This window comes from Sardina pilchardus, chromosome 5, assembly GCF_963854185.1.
Source record: "Sardina pilchardus chromosome 5, fSarPil1.1, whole genome shotgun sequence".
Taxonomy (NCBI): domain Eukaryota; kingdom Metazoa; phylum Chordata; class Actinopteri; order Clupeiformes; family Clupeidae; genus Sardina; species Sardina pilchardus.
This window is the reverse complement of record NC_084998.1, coordinates 31,903,516-31,921,726: the sequence shown is the minus strand read 5'-3', so window position 1 is coordinate 31,921,726 and position 18,211 is coordinate 31,903,516. Positions and strand designations below refer to the sequence as shown.

Below are 18,211 nucleotides of genomic sequence, written 5' to 3'. Positions count from 1 at the left end.
TTTAGTCAACTTTAGCATGGGGTGCCAACAATTTCAACCATGACTGTAAGTTAGAGGCGCCAAGACCCGCCTTACGCTGCTTCTGATTTGTTTATATTGCGTGATGCCTTCCCTGGTTGGTGAGATTTAGGCACAAAGGACTGATGGATTGGTTATTGCTGTCAGTCAATCAGAGCTCGAACTAGGGCAAGGCAATGACCAAAGTTTATCATCATGAAAAAGATATATAGTGCACCGAATGGGGAAATATTTTGCGTGAGAAATGTCAAGTATGGCGTGTGGTGTGAGAATGAGTCAAATTGCGTGACTGTCATGCTCAAAGCGTGAGACTTGGCAGCCCTGAGTGGATGTGTGATTGCTGGTGTGATGGTGGGAGATATGTGAGGTTGGGAGGAGTAGGGTCTAGTGGGCATGTCGTAGGGTGAATAGAGTTTTGAAGGTGGAAATTTATCTGCTGGTATACTCAGGGAAAATTTGGAATATTGCGGTATAGTAGTCTGGCTATCATTAGACTAAGCTCAATCTTTTAAGATTGAACATTAGTCTGGGGAGTCTGCGCTTTATTTCTACAGCGTGGTCAATGAAAACAGTTCAAATGACTCTTGGTGACTCAGAGGACTCGTACGCTTGGACAGTCCTTCAACCAATCAGACCAATGATCCAGGTGCGCCTGGTGGATAAGCCAGTTTGTGATTAGACCCAGCAAACGTGGACAGGAAGCAGGACAGCTAAATGTGCAGGTTTCCAGCCTGAGCTGCAGGGCGAAATCCAAATCGCCGGCAGAGCCTGGGTATAAGATATTCTTTGATGAAAGTGAAGACTGAGGAGTCTTAAAACATTGTCAAAACGTCCTGTGATATCTGATAAATAAAGTAGTATATCCGATGCATTCCATTATATTGAATAATAGCATGTTGCACACTTGAAATGATTGATACATTTAGTTAGACTGATATATTTCTACTAGTTTATTTGTGTTGTGCTCCTGCTTCAGAATTTCAAGGTTCCTCTGGCCCAATTCCAGCTCCTCTACAAGAGAACCCAGTTGTCCAACTAGGTCTTGGTGTGTGATGGACAGTGTCTCATGTCGCCTAAGGATGGACATGACCGGAGAGTCTGCTGCATTCCCAGAATAACCTGGAATGAAATTTATTTTTGAAGCAGTTCAGAGGACATGTAAAGCATATGACATTTGGTAGGGGGTTCTCTACAGTTGGTTTGTCTATACAGTGTCTATATAACCTGGCAACATTTGTCAAATGTTTTCCATTCTTTTCAGAAAACACAAGTGATTGGGCAAAACACATTACTTTTATTCAACAGGATTCAAATGAAACCACAAGGAATCACAGAATAGTGTGGGCATTTAACAAATCATAATACAGTTTTTCTCAGATGCTAAAACACAAAAGCCAATCCTCTAAACCAAATGGCCAGTTGTCTAAACACATTCACTAAATCTAGCCTAAATGTTTCAATACCATAAACACATTTCACATGAAGACACAATTCACAAAACACAATCCTCCGTTCTCATAAATCTAAGCACATTTTTCCTTGCTAAAACACATGTTGCAAAACATATTCTCAAATGAAAGCTCATGTGATGCAAAATGCTTGCCACAGTCAGCAATAACTGAACACAATGAACACACCTGGCGTCATTCATTACACACAACGACTCAAAAATGAAGACACTTGTTGCTAATGCGCACAGTGACTGTGGTGTGTGTGTGTGTGTGGTGTGAATGAAGAAAATAAAAGAACTTCACACCCTGATCACGTTTTCTGTTGTGTACTGTTGTGTGCAATAGATTCTGTTTTTTGCATTGAGTTGTGTTACAGTAGTGTACTTGGAGAATTTTCTGTACTCTTCATATGAAACTCACAACTCTAAATGAAGAGCTCTTCTCCAAAACGCTATACATCCATTTTATAGACATAACTGTACTGTAACAAATCATGTTACTGTATTTACAGTAATTGTGTTTTTCAAGTAATAAAAATGCAGTTGTTTTGTTTTTATTGAGTAAAGATAAATTACTCTAACTAAACATACTTACTTGAAAAACAACATTTTAAAAAATATATTTATGAAAATTCATTAGTAAAATGGTGAATATAGTGTTTTGGAAAATAACTCTTCAAATGCCTAATCCTCTGCAGAGATCTAAGAATATCCATTACTCTATGAAGTTTTTTAAAAATATACATTGGCAGTTATGAAACAAAGAACCTTCTCACAAATTGAGCATTGTGTTTTCAATTGTTTTGCTGTAGTGTGTAATGATGTTTATAGTGTTTACATTTTTGAAAGCTTTGAGCTGCTCTTTTGGTGTGAAAGTTTGAGTTTTGAAGTGAGAAGGTGTGGTTGTGCTTATGTAGCTTTAGAAAAGGGTATTGTGTTTAGGCATTGGGGAACATGGAGGAAACGTTTGTGAAATGTGTTTTAGCATTTGAGAAAAACTGTAATAAAGAAAACTAGATGTGCCACATACAGTAGCAGTACAAAGTATGACCGCTGCTCAGTCCTGCACATTCTCTCTGGAAAAATAAATCACACTTGCTAATTTGTACCCATCTCCTACTCGAAATACACATTTTAATTACTCTACCTTATCCTACCATGTGTGTTTTATGTGTTCTTTTTTTCTTATTTAAACTATTCTTTGGACCAATACCAAAGTCCAGACTCACAGGGCTGATGTACTAATGTTTTTGCGCCCATTTCAGGCATAACATGCACAGAAAAACTTGGGGAGGTATGTGTAAACAGGGAGAAACTGAGGGAAAAGTGGGAGCTATTTACCCTTTTCTGTGAAAAAATAATTCCTGGGAGGATCAGCTGAAAGTGTGTGTATCATGCAAGCACAGGTGACGAGAAGTGCTAATAGTGGCCCCAGTCGTGGCGCGACTGGCTGGGGCACCTGCACCGCACGCCGGCGACCCGGGTTCGATTCCCGCCCCGTGGTCCTTTCCGGATCCCACCCTACTCTCTCTCACACTCGTTTCCTGTCACCCTACACTGTCCTATCTGATTAAAGGCATAAAAGCCCAAAAAATATCTTTAAAAAAAAAAAAGAAGTGCTAATAGCGATTGATTAAGTATTCCGTCATAGGTATGAAAACAGTGCATGTCTATTTTGCCCCTCCCCCCCCCCCAAAAAAAAAAAGTTGGCCAAAAAAGCCAAAAGGCCAAAACTTCGAATTTCAGCTGAAAATATTTTTTAACACACGTAGGCTGTGTAAAAATCTTTTAGGGATCTTGTAGGGTCTAGCTACCTCGGAAGGGGGGAGATAGAGAGAGCAGCTATGCTGAGCAGGCATAGGCGCGAGAATAAAAAAATATGAGTGAAAGATATTATCCGTTTGGAAATGTGTAGGCTGTTTCGATGTCTGCTGAAAAAGAAGCTATAGGCCTATTGTTTCTACAATGTACGCTACTTCTATGTGAATTCGTGATTCGCGATTGAGACACACATTTTAAATCTTGAGGAGGCAGAGCTGTAACCCACTGGTTAGAGCTTCAGCCCCTACGCCCAAGAGTTGCTGGTTCGTTCCCCGACCTGTGTATGGCATAAGTCCTTTTGAGCAAGGCATCAATGAGGTAGCCTATTCTATTCTATTATTTTCTATTCACACAACTACACGCATGCTGGCGAATTCGAACATTCACTCCACGAGTTGCATGTAAACAACAAACCAGCCTACAGCCTATGCAGGGGGCAGAGAGAGGGGTGGGTGGGGAGGCAGTTGTCTATGCCGCAGTGATGTCTGTAGCCTAAGATCATGTCCACACGTAGCAAAACGACCCCCCCCGACCCCCCCCTCCGTGAACTGGTTAGACGCGTATGGGGGAGGGGGAATGATCGGTTTCCAATGCTGCAGCCGCCAAAGTTTTCATGGCTGATAATGGCTTTAGTTGCCACTTCATGTCTACAGAACATGCAACTGAGTCCTGTGTAGCCTATCGTAGCAACGAGCACAAAACTGATGTGGTGTATCCAGTGGGAATCGTTTATAGGCTATCGTTTATTTTTCGCGTGTGTCTCTATGATATAATTATTTTTAGATGCAAAAAGTCTAACTGGCTTAGCCAAAGTTTGTCAGATAGCGGCTCAATTTGGATTAGAAAATGATTGGCTGGCGGAATTATTTTTTGTTAATGGTAAACAGTATTGTGATTCATCTGTTTATTTCAGATAGTTAGTTATTAAAAACCATTAACAAAAAATAATTGTTCGTCGACGTTGAAAAACGGTCATTGAATTCAGTCAATATGAGCTTCTATATTTCGCTCCTGTCGAGTTGTGAACCCGGGTCTCCGGCGTTGCAGTTAGGGGTGTTAACGCTGCGCCACTTGACACTATCTACATGTGAGAATAGGTGTTTCACGTCACGTAACTCAGTCAGTCCAGCAAATATGTAAGAAAATGCTTATACATTAGTCTGAGCTTTAAAAGATAGCCTACAAATAGAAGATAAGATATACAACTATGAATGTATGTAGGCATACGCGCCCTACGTACGTAAATAGGCTACGACGAAAATATTTTTTACACATGTAGGCCTGCCTAATAGAACAACGTCGCAACGTTTTCAAAACAAACTCGCATTTTACCACTGTAAATCGCCTCCATAGACTATGCCATGCAAATGAAAAATAGTTATTAAAATAAATCACATATATAATACATATTGCACATATATAAACTATACGTTTTATGGTAAAATATTATTCTCATGCCCGACTGACAGGAAACCCTTGCGACATCTGCTGTGAGAAAAGAGAATAGCAGCCTGGACAAACATGGCCGAACGCGAGACAACATAGTGTTGTCACATAAGTGAGCGCAAAATAGCTCTAAACTAGCTTGTACCGGTGTGCTTTTGATCATGTAAAAATGTTGGGTGACAAAACACGCGTATTTAGGAAAAGTCGTGAACGTAGGGTCCTGGAATTTAATTGAGTGAAAAGATTTTTTTTTTTTTTGTAATCACTGAGGTCAAATAACCGCAGCCTGGCAGTTCTAGGTATATCTAGGTCAAACCTACACGGCGCTTCTAGTAATACGCGTCAGCGGTCAAATGACGGGCGCTTGGCGCCTCTAGTGTTAATCAATGAGTATTTTAGAGACGGATTCAACAATTCAAGAAGTAGGCCTATTCATTCAACTAGTCAATATATTCATCTGCCTGTTTTTAAACTCACTGGTATGATCATTAAATGAATATGACACAATCAGGGCCTGAAGTTAACTTCTTTGGATTTTGAAATCCACCAGCCACTGTTTTTTCACCAGCCACATTTTTTGGTTTCCAAAATTAAGGTGAACAACTTATGCACTTGCCCGATCATTAATCACTAATCACTAAACCCATGTAGAAAGTCTAGCCTAAAGCGTCCGGCGTATGATTTTGACAAAGTGTGCATGTGCTTCTGCATAATATTTGCAGCTAATCTTTGCATTAGCTATAAAAATCCGTTGATACTCTTTTCAATTGGAGTTTTCCCAAGTGTAGCCTATCAACGCAAGCTGGCAGCGGCTATGCAACGTTTTGAGAGAACTGTGGGACGCCCTCTCTATTTTCTTTGTGCCGCTCGCGTTTCTCCGCTCTGAATGGCATCAGTGTAGGCAGACATAGGCCTATCAGTCAAGACAATCGCTCGATCTTTCAAAGTTACGGCGTGTTGGTGGGTGCCAATTTCATGCCCTGGACACAATTGATCACCAATTTGGAGTATTCTTCTTTTTTTTTTTTTTTTTAGATGTACTGTAACAAAATATGCCTGAAACTTTAAAGTCTTATTTGGAAGTTGCTGATGTGGAATGACACTTGGGTCAGGATGATTTGGCACGAAGTACACCATTTCCTGTCTCTCTCCCTCATTTCTCTCAGCTTGGGTTTCACCTTTGTCCCTTTCGGAATCCCTCTCTTCAGAAATGCTCTCTCTTTCTCTGCTCTCAATATCTCTCCCTCCCTCGTCTCTGTCTATTGTCTCTTGCTCCTAGAAATTAAATGTAACATGAAATAGGCCTATTCTTTTTTTTTACTGAAACAATAAAGCTCAGTTTAAGCAAGCTCAAGGTCTCCAACCATTTTCCCTCTGTGAAATGTGGAAATGTCATCTAAATTTGTGAGGTTTTCTGATCTGAGAAATAATCTCTCTGTATCAGACAAAGCAGGATGTTTGATTTCATATTCTTTTCAACAGGTTTGTTACTATGTTCTGAAATCTATTTATGTACAGTATTTACTGAAATGTATTTATCTGATACCTGTTGGAGACCCTTGCTCTAGATTATGACTTTAAATGATAACTGAAAATTACATTACTGGCTTGAATGTACTCAAGTGCCAAGTACAGGGTTTCCTGCAGAAAATTACTTAGTCAAGGTGGTAGCGGTGGTAGTCTGTGTCAGAGGCTAATGACTATTGTCACTGGAAAGGTTATGTTGTGCAGTTTCATGGTGGGAAACAAACAAAAAACTAGAGAAGTAATTCCAGGCAATTACAAGTGCATGAAAATGCCAATGTTGTGGAGTAACATTTTGTTAAATAGTGTATTGTTTCAAATATAGGCCGGGAGCCAGGTCCACCCCTCAGGATGTTTTTTGCTACCTTTTTTTCACTATTATTTCCTATTATCTTATACCTTGAGCCATCACAAGATGGTAATGACCACCCCCAACTCGGCCCCGTTTGGTCTCAGGAGCCAAAAAACACCCTTTTTGGGAAAAGCTTTTGGCGGAATGACATAATTGTGAATATTAAGGTACTGGAGCTACATAAATGGTCATATAACCCTATAATTTAGCATGGTGTATCCTGACACATAGGGGAAACTACCAAAAAAAGATTTTGGGGATTGCTGCCTTTTTGCTGTCAAATATCACCCTCAACATACCCCAAAAGACAAAAAAAATATCTGTCCGCCTGGCAATTGTCATCAAAAGTGATCATTTTCAAGCATTTTATTATACATAACACTGCCTCAAATGTATATGAAAAACTTCCCAAGTTTATAAGCTTCAATTTAAGTCCAAGATGACCTTTCTATCTAGAGGAGTTCAGCTGGTATGATCAAAGTTCTCCACTATACATCAAATCGCAGAAAACAGAACTTTCAAGCATTACCATTCCAAATGGGATTAAGCATATTTTTTTGCATATAAACAATAAACAACCTTTCTAACTAGAGGATTACAGCTGGTATAACCAAAGTTCTCCATTATAGCATAAGTCAAGAAGTCTAATTGCTCCGTTTTGAAACGGACTGGCAGAAAAGACTACAGGCACCCAGGGCCGGCCATAATAAATCTGACCTGGACTAAATGTCGTCCTGAGCTAGGTATTACAGGTGCACTAAAGTGTAGTTTATAGCTACATATCAACACAACTTGTATGCTTAAATAGTGTAACAACCATTTTAAAACTGTTTTGTTAAACTATTCAACCTTAATACTTGCCTATAGTCATCATGCATGCACCTTCCTCTCCCTCTCTCATGCACTCACATGCACAATGGCAAAGCATCCACTTTGTGACAACAACAACACAGCCCATTGTGTAATCTATGAAAATAATTGCGGGCCACAGCTCACTCAGCTTTTGGATTAACATGATACACATGATTTACACTTGTGATGCAAGTTGATAGACAATTCTGTAACAAAAGAAGAGAGAAATGTTTGCATAATTAAATGCAAAAAAGAAAATGTGTGCTGCATATCACCTTTACTATCTACCTCCCTTTTTTGACAACTGACATATCAGTTGTTCATATCAGTTATTGGACTCTTTTTGTGGTAATAATTGATATCGGTATCGACCCTGAAAAAAACATACATCGGTCGAGTGAAGAGGCCATGGAGTCTCTTACAGTGGCTCTTTGGAGCAGTGTGCAATCAAAGGCACCACACACTGATGCATACGGTCAGGACACTCTCTATAGTTCCCCTATAAAAGGAAAAGAGAATGGCGTTGGGAGATGGACCTTCTTCAGCCGTCGGAGAAAGTGCAGACGCTGCTGGGCTTTTTTTGGCCAGGTAGTTGTTGGTGGACCAGGATAGATTGTCTTCAGTGTGGACACCAAGGAACTTGGTGGCCTTCACCTGTTCCTGTCTCCAATAGTCAACAACCACCTCTTTGGTCTTTTGGACGTTGAGAAAGAGATTGTTGCCCAGCCGTATATCATCATGGTTGCTGTTACGTTGTTACCCACTACTGTGGTATCGTCTGCAAACTTGATGATGTGGTTTGAGAGAGAGCTGGAAGTTGTGTGTCAGGAGAGTAAAGAGTAGAGGACTGAGCACGCACCAGGGTTCAGTGTGATGGTTCTGGAGCTGGTGCTGACAATCTGAACTGAACTGTCTGGGGCCTCTCCATCAGGACATCCAGGATGCAGTTGCAAATGGAGGTGTTGAGACCCAGCAAGCCAAGCTGCCCAATCAGCTTCATCGGGATGATTGTGTTAACCCTCCTGTTGTGTTCGCATGTGACTGATTGACAATTATTTTCTTTAAAAAATATTGATAACTTATTCTGACTCCCATGAGGCTCCATGACTTGCAGGGCATCTGAACACATAAAACAAATTTTGATCATTTGCATTACAATTTGCGTGTTTAATTTAACTTTAGAACACCCGTGTTTATTCCCGGTCAAAAATGTCCGACCATTAGAAATGAATGAGTGAGAAAATGGTCAGTGTATAAAATTGAATCCAGGCGCATACCTATTAATCAGATGGACTGTTTGTGTGCTTCTGTACATTAAAACACACACACAAACACACCATCACTCCCCCCCTTTGCTTCTCTGCCAGCACCCACTGGAACCTTTCCTCAATATAATGTTCTGCTTTCTGACTTGCATGAGCTCAGGTCAAGTTCAAAACAGGTAATATTCAACAGAATATAAGTTGATACAAAGAGCTATCACAACATTAGATGATAATATATGTATCACTATGGATTTATAACAAGTTATAATGCAGCAGCCATTTATGACGGATGCATAAAACTAGCAAACATGAAACGAACACAACAGGAGGGTTAAACGCAGAGCCAAAGTCAATGAACAGCATCCTCACATGGGTGTTGCATTCAGTGCCGCTGCTGGCCATTTTGGTGCCTATGTGAGTTGCTTTGTGTTTCAAATTAAAAGTGAAGCCTGGTAGCCACCTAGCTATTTGAATGGATGTGCGAAACTCATCAATTCCATTCTACAAAGGAAAAGTAGTAGACTAGTCTTTATATTCTTGTCCATGTCCCACATCACATTGATTGCAGCCTATGTTAAAGAGCCCTTTCACCAATCTGAGTTTAAAAATGATCAGTAGGCCTATCAGTAGGACCTATAGGACCCAGATAACCTCACAAACAACAATCTCTCTTTGTTGACTTCATGATTTCCTTATTTAAAAGGAGATACACAATGATAATTCAGCTGGAGTCTGCCACTCTCGTTGCCTCTCTCCTGCATTTAAGTGAAGTAAGTAAAGTTAGATCTGCTATATGTGGTGGAGATTGAGAGAACCCCAAAAGTACAGTATCATCCTTGAATGTACCATGGTGTTGGTGTATTTTGACATTGTAAACGTTATCGAGGAGGAGAGAAGCACAGTTTGCAGTAAAGCTAGGCTACTATTTATTGGCTATATTTGGGTGGCCCCTCTGTCCTTTGGTGCCTTAAGCACAGTGCATGATGCGCGTGGTGGGAGTGACGGCACTGGTTGCATTGTTCCAGGTGTTTAGGGGCAAAGTGGAGGGCAGATGAAATTGCATCACCCATGGACCTGTTCTTGCAATAGGCACACTGGTAGGGAGGGTGGTGGGGAGCCGGCGTCTGATTAGGACTAGCTTAGGACTGCCCGCTCCAAGCACTTCATGATGACTGAAGTGAGTGCCAACGGTCGGTAGTTGTTGAGCTCCATCACTGTTGGCTTCTTATGTAGCTTAGGACTGCCCGCTACAAGCACTTGGATCTAAAAAGTTATTTTGGTTTCATTTCTACTCAGAAACTCTAAGAGACTGCTTTATAGAATCCCTGAATTTTGCTTACTTGCCCTGACTGTGCTTGTTTGTGACTTTCAGCTAAACGACCCTTTAACTTTTAAGACCACCACAGGATTCTGCAAGGAGTACAGTATAAGGATTCTACAAGGAAAGTAAATTTACTGAAACGTTCATTAATAAGCCTTTATGCATGGGGAAACTTACTCATTCATACTTATATACTAATTTTTACACTTTTACTGTACATATTATTACAAGGGATAGTCTCCCCAGAGCAACTAATAGGTTAAGTGCCCTGCTCAAGGGCACAATGGTGGCAGGCCTGATTTTAACCCACAACTTGTCTTGCTGCTTAGCCTGACGTTGTCATACTCAAAATTCTAGTCAGAATTTGAGTCTGATACTGCTCCACTGGGCTGTTAGCCTGACGAGCCAGACCCACATCAAGATGTAGGGTCTGGACACTCACCGTAGACAGGGCTCAATCGGAGGGGTGGGATAAACAGTTGTCTTTAAAATTCCCTCCCCGCAATAGGATAACGCTAAACGAATCATCTTCTTGTTTTCAAGTAGCAGGATGCGTAACCTTCCCTCTCCACGCAATAGGATAACGCTAAACGAATCATCTTCTTGTTTTCAAATAACAGGATGCATTACCATCGCAGCTTCTGGTCGCTTGTCAGTCACCATTATGTTAAGCCCACCCACCCACTCTATACACGCTGTGATTGGCCCGCTGGTGCTTCGGGTTCTCAGCTCCCTGGCTCTATGGATCGTGCCTAGACTGCCCCGCCAGCCAAATTACATTTGCTGCCGCTAGGGGCATCTAGATTTCTAGGCTACTGGGCTGTAATTATGGGGTGTGTTTCAACTGAACCAGGAAAAAAGATGCCTCTTCACTCAATTGGATAGACCTACAACCAATCAGAGCAGCATCTTTGTTGTAAGCTAAGTCAACCAAAGCGCTCTTTGGTGAAGTGGTTGAGTACGTTACTGTTAATAATTTCTCCATCGTCATATAAAGCCCACCCTGACAATTTGATTGGTCTGCACAGCTCTGGTTCAAGCATAGTTGCGCTACAATGGAGCAATGCCAGACCGAACTTCCAAACCTTAAATGTTGTGGCCGGGGCTAAGTTTGGCTGGCACCCAGGCTACTTGCTGCTGCATGTTAGCCCATAGCCAGACAACCACCACATCAGGTTCTAAAGCTCGTAAGAGGATTCTCAACTGTCTTAATCAAGCGTCACTGAACAACCATCATCATTAACTGATCACACGGCTGACTAGCGTATTGAATACTCTCTCTTTCTGACTTCCATGGTAGCTACTATACAGTGTTGTCATTTCTGGTGATCCAAAGAGGTCAGAGGTGAGCAAGCAGCCATCAGTGAAAATGGACGTGGCTGTAAACTGGTCATCAGAGATACAGCCGGACTGCATGCCCAGAGCATAACTACACTGGACACACACGGACACACACACACACACACACACACACACACACATGCTCTGACCAGTGCTCATATGTACTAGAGTAGAACTCACATTTGTTGACTCTTTTGAAAATATGTTTAATATATGTTTAATCCCATTTGGAATGGTAATGCTTGAAAGTTCTGTTTTCTCCGATTTTATGCATAGTGGAGAACTTTGGTCATACCAGCTGTAATCCTCTAGATAGAAAGGTCAACTTGGATTTAAATTGAAGCTTATAAACTTGGGAAGTTGTTTGTGTACATTTGAGGCAGTGATATGTATAATAAAATGCTTGAAAATGATCAGTTTTGATGACAATTTGTCAGGCGGACAGACATATTTTTGTCTTTTGGGGTATGTTGAGGGTTGTATTTGACAGCAAAAAGGCAGCAATCCCCAAAATCTTTTTTCGGTAGTTTCCCCTATGTGTCAGGATACACCATGCTAAATTATACGGTTATATGACCATTTATGTAGCTCCAGTACCTTAATATTCACTATTATGTCATTCCGCCAAAAGCTTTTCCCAAAAAGGGTGTTTTTTGGCTCCTGAGACCAAACGGGGCCGAGTTGAGGGTGGTCATTACCATCTTGTGATGGCTCAAGGTATAAGATAATAGGAAATAATAGTGAAAAAAAGGTAGCAAAAAACATCCTGAGGGGTGGACCTGGCTCCCGGCCTAATATGATCAAAGCACAAAGATAGGTGAGAGAGAGAGAAAAAACTTGGCAGGAGTCATAGTTGATGACAACTGTAATTTTGAATGGCTAAAGAGTCAAATAGTTGCATAGTTTAAATAGTTAATGATTAAATAAGGAATTATGGTACTGATGGCTTATTTTGAAACAGTTGTAGGCAGAGGAGTCATAGTTGTGGGTTGTGGGAGTCATAGTTGATGACACATGGCGAGTAAAATGGCTGAAGAGCAAGCATTGAGTAGTTTAAATGGTTATATTATTCAATAGTAAATTATTGTAGTGAGGACTTTTATTTTGAAACAGTTGTGGGCAGAGGAAACAGTTGGCAGGAGTCATATTTGATGACAACTTGCCATTAAAATGGCTGAAGATTTGATTAGTTGAGTAATTTAAATGGCAAAATTACAGTATTTAACAAAGAATTATGGTACCGAGGACTTTTATTTTGAAACTGTTGTGGGAAGAGGAAGTGGTTGGCGGGAGTCATAGTTGATGACAACTGACAGTTGGAATGGCTGAACAGTTAATTAGTTGGATAGTTTTGAATGGTTATATGATATAATAGGGAATTATTATAGTGAGGACTTTTATTTTGAAACAGTTGTGGGAAGAGGAAGTGGTTGGCGGGAATCATATTTGATGACAACTGACAGTTGGAATGGCTGAACAATTAAAGCAACACTAAAGAGTTTTTCGTACCTTAAAATAATGTCTCCAAAATCATTTCAGCGGTTCATCAACTCGTAACAGGGTGAACGGCACTTCTGCTTTCACTTTGCGGCCCTCTATCGGCTATAAGCGCACAATGTAACTTTACGAGGTGGGGTAGTGTATCTGTAGTTCGATGAAATGAGACATCAGAAACTGCACATTTGACTTGCTTCGATGTCGCAATACATCATACTTTCATAAAATCATGCAACATATTCTACCATGTCTGTTATTTGCTGGATAAACAAATAGCATGTGCGACAAAGGAAAAGTGCTTTAGTGTTTGTTTTAGTTTTAATGAATATGGATAGTTTTTAATGGTTAACCCTATGCGCCCTAGACTGTTTTAAAAAGGAACTATGCAGGATTGGCGATTTCATCTCTGGTTTCGGTTTCGTTGTTCGTTTTCGCTCGTTTTATGCTTGCATTTTCTCTGCAGAGCTTCCCCGACAGCTTTAGCGTGTATATTTATACATGTATAGGCTATATTTAAATATATAAATTGCAAGGATGGTTCTTCGTCTCAGACTTCCAGATGTAAACAAAGAGCGATCGTCTCCAGAAAGTTGCATAGGGTCTCTTAAAGGGCATTTTCACTACCTCTAGTTAGAAGCATTTATCCTGGGCATTGTAAGTGCCATTCACACATGCTATATATCGTTTTTTTCAGCACAGTCTAGGCTACTTAGATCTGCCACAATATCATGTATAAATACTTGCACTGATTTGATTTAGATTTTTAAATAATAAAAATGTAAAAAGCATACTATAAATGTTCTTACATTTTGACGTATATCTCACCACAGCAAGCTGACAGCTCGTCATGACTTGCATGGTTGTGTAGGCCTGACTGCCCTGAAAATGGCAATATAAGAACCACGGTGGAGGTATACTTCGGGGCTGAGCAATTTACAGAAGTATGTGGTGTGTGCCTTCCAGAAATAAATGGCCATTTTTATTTAGTGATGAGAAATTACTTTTTGACACTTTTTGCTCTCCATATTTGAGACAATAGCTGATCTGACCTGACTTGTTTGCGTGGTAGCACACATGACGTGCACAGATGATGATTCTCTTTAATATTTTTTTACATGACGTGCACAGATGATGATTCTCTTTAATATTTTTTTACTGCATTGCAATGAACAAAGTAAAGGCAAAAAAGTGTTTATTTGTCAAACTAATTTGGATGCAATATGAGTCTTGAATTGGATACCATACAGGAGTTTGCTAGGATCTCAAAACCGTATTATGAACGTGACTTGCCAGAGAAACACATGATAACATTGGATTATGAACATATGCTATTATGCCACACAAAAACATGGGGTAAGTGGAGCTAAATGAAGTTATTATTTTACTGTCACTTCGTCTGTTTTATGGCCTAGAAGGTTGTTTTTGGTATCTGTGGATAGCTCTACCTCTCCTCTTTCATCTGACATGCGTGCCATATCTTTCTGAACAAGGTTTCACAAGTCAAAATAGTAATGGTAGCCAGCGCTATATGACATTATTATTTGTTTGTCACTTCGTCTGTTTTTATAACACAATGTTCAGGATCAATGTCTTTGGTATCAATGGAAAGCTCTGTTTCTCCTCTTTCATCTGATATGCGTGTCTGTGCGATGCCGAGTTTGCAAGGAATTCAAGCGAGAGTCCTGGATGCGCGGGTGAATGCAGAGCAATATAGACTGTAAATATGATATACCTTGATTTAACTTAATGATTTTTGTCTACTCTCGTTTGAAAGCCGCGGTTCTGCTCTTTTGTGCAATATAGGTCTCATCTCGCTGTGACTAATAATGGCGGAGCAATGTAAAAGAGAAGAATGGATGTGTTTAAAATTGAATATGGATAGCTTAAAAGCTGTTGATAAAAAGATAATTTAATGAATGTTGACAGACCGATAGTTTAATTGATGTTGATAGGTAAATCATTTTAAATGGATGGCGATAGGTATAATTTAATGGATGTTTAATGTTTCGCTAACGTTTCCTAGCAGTTATATTAATAATGATAGGAATATGCTAATCAGATTGCTTAGCTAACTTAGCTCATGTTTGCTAGCAGTTTTGTTAACAATGCTAACCATGCTAACGATACTAACTATGCTAATAATGATAATCAAGGTGTTACGCATCCCCTGTATTTGGTGGTCACCTACCCAATAGTAATTCCGGTCTGGCTCTCCCTGGACTACACTACACTCATTACACTACTCAGTGCGTGCCCCTGCTAATGGCTCTTGGCCAACCCGTGCCCTGAGTCAAGCTATGGGCCTATAAGAGATACCTGTACACAGGTGAAGAGGAGGCTGCGGCGCATGTGTGAACTCCCATTGTCCTACCCGGTCTTTGTTCTCACACCATCGGAGCTGCAAGGTCCCTGCTCGCAGTGGACGTCGTTTCTCTCTTTACAATCCATTCGCTTTTTGAAATCCCTATTTTTGTATTAAAAACCCTAGACTTGAGCCATTTGGCTGTTGTCGTCTCATTTATGTTGCGGGCTGAGGTTTGGTCCGTAACACAAGGTGATAAGCATAATGCTAACCAGGTTGATAAGCTGACGTAGTTGATGATTTCTAACAGTTATGCTAAAAATGCTAACTATGTTAGTAATGCTAGCCCGGTTGACTAGCTAACTTAGCTAATGATTTCTAGCAGTTATGCTAAAATTGCTAACTATGCTAACTAGCTAACTTGCTAGTGAGGACTTTTATTTTGAAACATTTGTTGCTAGGGTATCCTTGGTGCCCACTATCATGAATAAAGAAGATACTGTAGTATAATTATGTTGGTTGCTATGGAAACTAAATCATAAATGCTTAATTTTAATGGTTGCTATGAATTTTTGAATTGCTTGAATTTTAAGCGGTAAAACTCACTACCATTTTGAGGTGTTTATGTACTAAAAGGAGATGTTCACCCTAGCATGAAAAATAAAGTTTATAAAGTAACAGCAAGCTGGGCTAATCTATGATAACATGAAGTTAGTTAATGTCAACCGATGTCAACTCATGAATTAATTTGCGCAAAAACTTGTCTTTTTCTGTAAAACAATCATCTGGCATAGGATTTCACGCTGTGAATTTGGTTTGTTTAGAACAGAAATTTCAGTTGTTACGGAAACGTGACATTACATTTACGCACTCTGTTATAATAAATGGCTTCATCTGAGACCTATTCCTAAGTAAAAGAAAGGCTTTCTGCATGATCAATTATAATTTCCAAAAGCTTCTGCCAGGTACTGTATGTAAACTTTTGAACACAATTGTATTCATGGGAAAAGCATGATTGTCATCTCATTACAGATTGTCATCTCATTACAATAAACCTATTGAACCCTGTTTACCAAAACTCTTACTTACTTTCTGGAAGTACATCCAAAATCTTCATTATGTAATCTTCAAACATCTTGTGTTTTGACACCAGGCCTTTGAGATACTCATGTCTGTCATGCAAGGGTTGAAATAATAATGACAATAGAATGATCAGATTTTTTTTTTTTTATCATTATTTTAGAATAAACTAGACAATGTAATTCCATGGGAGGAATTACCATTGCATGTAAATGCAAAAAGGTTGCTGTGTAAAACTTTTAATTAGTTAAAAAGACAATATGACAGTAAACATTAGATAAATAACAATAACCCAATTACAGTTCCACTGACATTACTATGAAGCCCACATTTAAAAAGTGATTTAATGAAAATGCATTAAAATTGTGGATAGTATTTTGGAAAATAACTCTTCATATATTGGAACTAAAAGACTGAAATGAAGTTGACAAGTTCAAACAAGAGTTGCAAGCGCTGACACTCTGTTTAGTACTCAAGTTCACCTACAGTGAAATGACTGGTAGGAGGCTAGCTTACATAGATTAGAGTTCTCAACGGGTCGGGTCGGCCCGACAAACCCGACGGGAACCGTGGGTTAGGGCCGGGTTCGGGTCGCTCAATATAAGCATATGACTTGGGTCAGGTTGGTCCTTGGGCTTAATATTTTCCGCTCAGTGAAAAAAAAACAAAAAAACATGTATTAATCATCGCTGCTGTTTACCGCAAATCATCATGAATTATCCCTTGGGGATCAATAAACTATCTAGGCTATCTATCGATACCGTAAGCCTGGCTGCTACATGCAACGTGCATGCAATCATGGAGCTGGGGCAGACGTAAAGCTATTGTTTTGGGAGATGGAAGGACAGAGCTTGCAGCAACTCTGCCATGTGTTGCACCAACATTTATGAGTTCCTGTGCAAGTTCTAAGAAGCCGTCTCCTTGAACAAAATAAAATGGCAGTAGATTGTTGCTGGGCTATACGTCTTTGTGAATAGCTAACAACTCATTGCCATCATAGTGACGCGTGTATGAAGCGGTTATTGAAATATCATGCTCTGTGGATGATTCTGCCTTTCTTATAGCAAGAACAGTACGTTTTCCCATTTATATCATGTTTCTATTGTGGAAAATAGTGCTTCACTAGGTTTTTACGTGGGTTAGGTAGGCCACTGCACATAATTGTGCCCTTAATGACCGTCCGTCTCCATAGGACATGGGAAAACTCGACCACCGGCGTCGGGCCGTGGGCCGGGTTCGGGTAGATAATTCATATTTATGCATCGGATTACATCGGGCTCGGGCTTTGAAAGCCACGGGCCGGGTCGGGTTGTAATTTTCAGGCCCGTTGAGAACTCTAACATACATTATCTACACTTTAATGCAGATAAAAAAATGGAACATTACTCAAAAATTCTCCCTAAAATTTTCATCCCTGAAAAAATTGTAAAAATCAAACATTCGCCAGTGCTATTATGTAGTACCTGGTGCATTCTGGAGTGTTAATGTTGTTATTAGGAATGCTTAATCTCAAATTGTGTGAAAAGTGGAGTGGTCAAAATTATTAGCCCCCATGTGATTTTTTTTCTTTTAAACACACACAACTAGCATGTCACCTTTCAAGCCACAAATTTGCAGTCAGTTAGTGCCCAGACCATACCTGAACATCGAACTAGCATTGATTGTTTACCTAAAGACTCCTTTGAACAGGCCTACAGGCACTTGAACACCTGTCTGAGAGGGGACAGCCATTACAGACATACTGAAGATGAAATAAATCATTCTGGACCTCAGAAAGAAAATCAATGAGGCCTACTATGGGGGAAAGCTATACTGTAATTTCTAGATGCTTCACAGTTTCTTGAACAGCTGTGCAAGGCATCATTACAAAGCACAAAGAGTTCCAAGATTGTGCATAACAAACCTAGGTGTGGATGAAAATGCTAAATACTGTATCTCAACC

The 18,211-nt window shown here is 40.0% G+C and overlaps 1 protein-coding gene across 1 annotated transcript in view; it reads right to left on the bottom strand.

Annotated features, from left to right (window-relative positions):
- Nucleotides 1–18,211, bottom strand: part of si:ch1073-416d2.4 (coiled-coil domain-containing protein 42 homolog) — a 74,357-nt gene that overhangs the window by 3,426 nt on the left and 52,720 nt on the right. Inside the window, exons 6-7 of the mRNA XM_062537268.1 lie at nt 16,279–16,361; nt 965–1,137 (exon numbers count right to left, since the gene is read on the bottom strand). Of these exons, the coding sequence (XP_062393252.1) occupies nt 965–1,137; nt 16,279–16,361 (256 nt within the window). The remainder of the gene's footprint in view (nt 1–964; nt 1,138–16,278; nt 16,362–18,211) is intronic.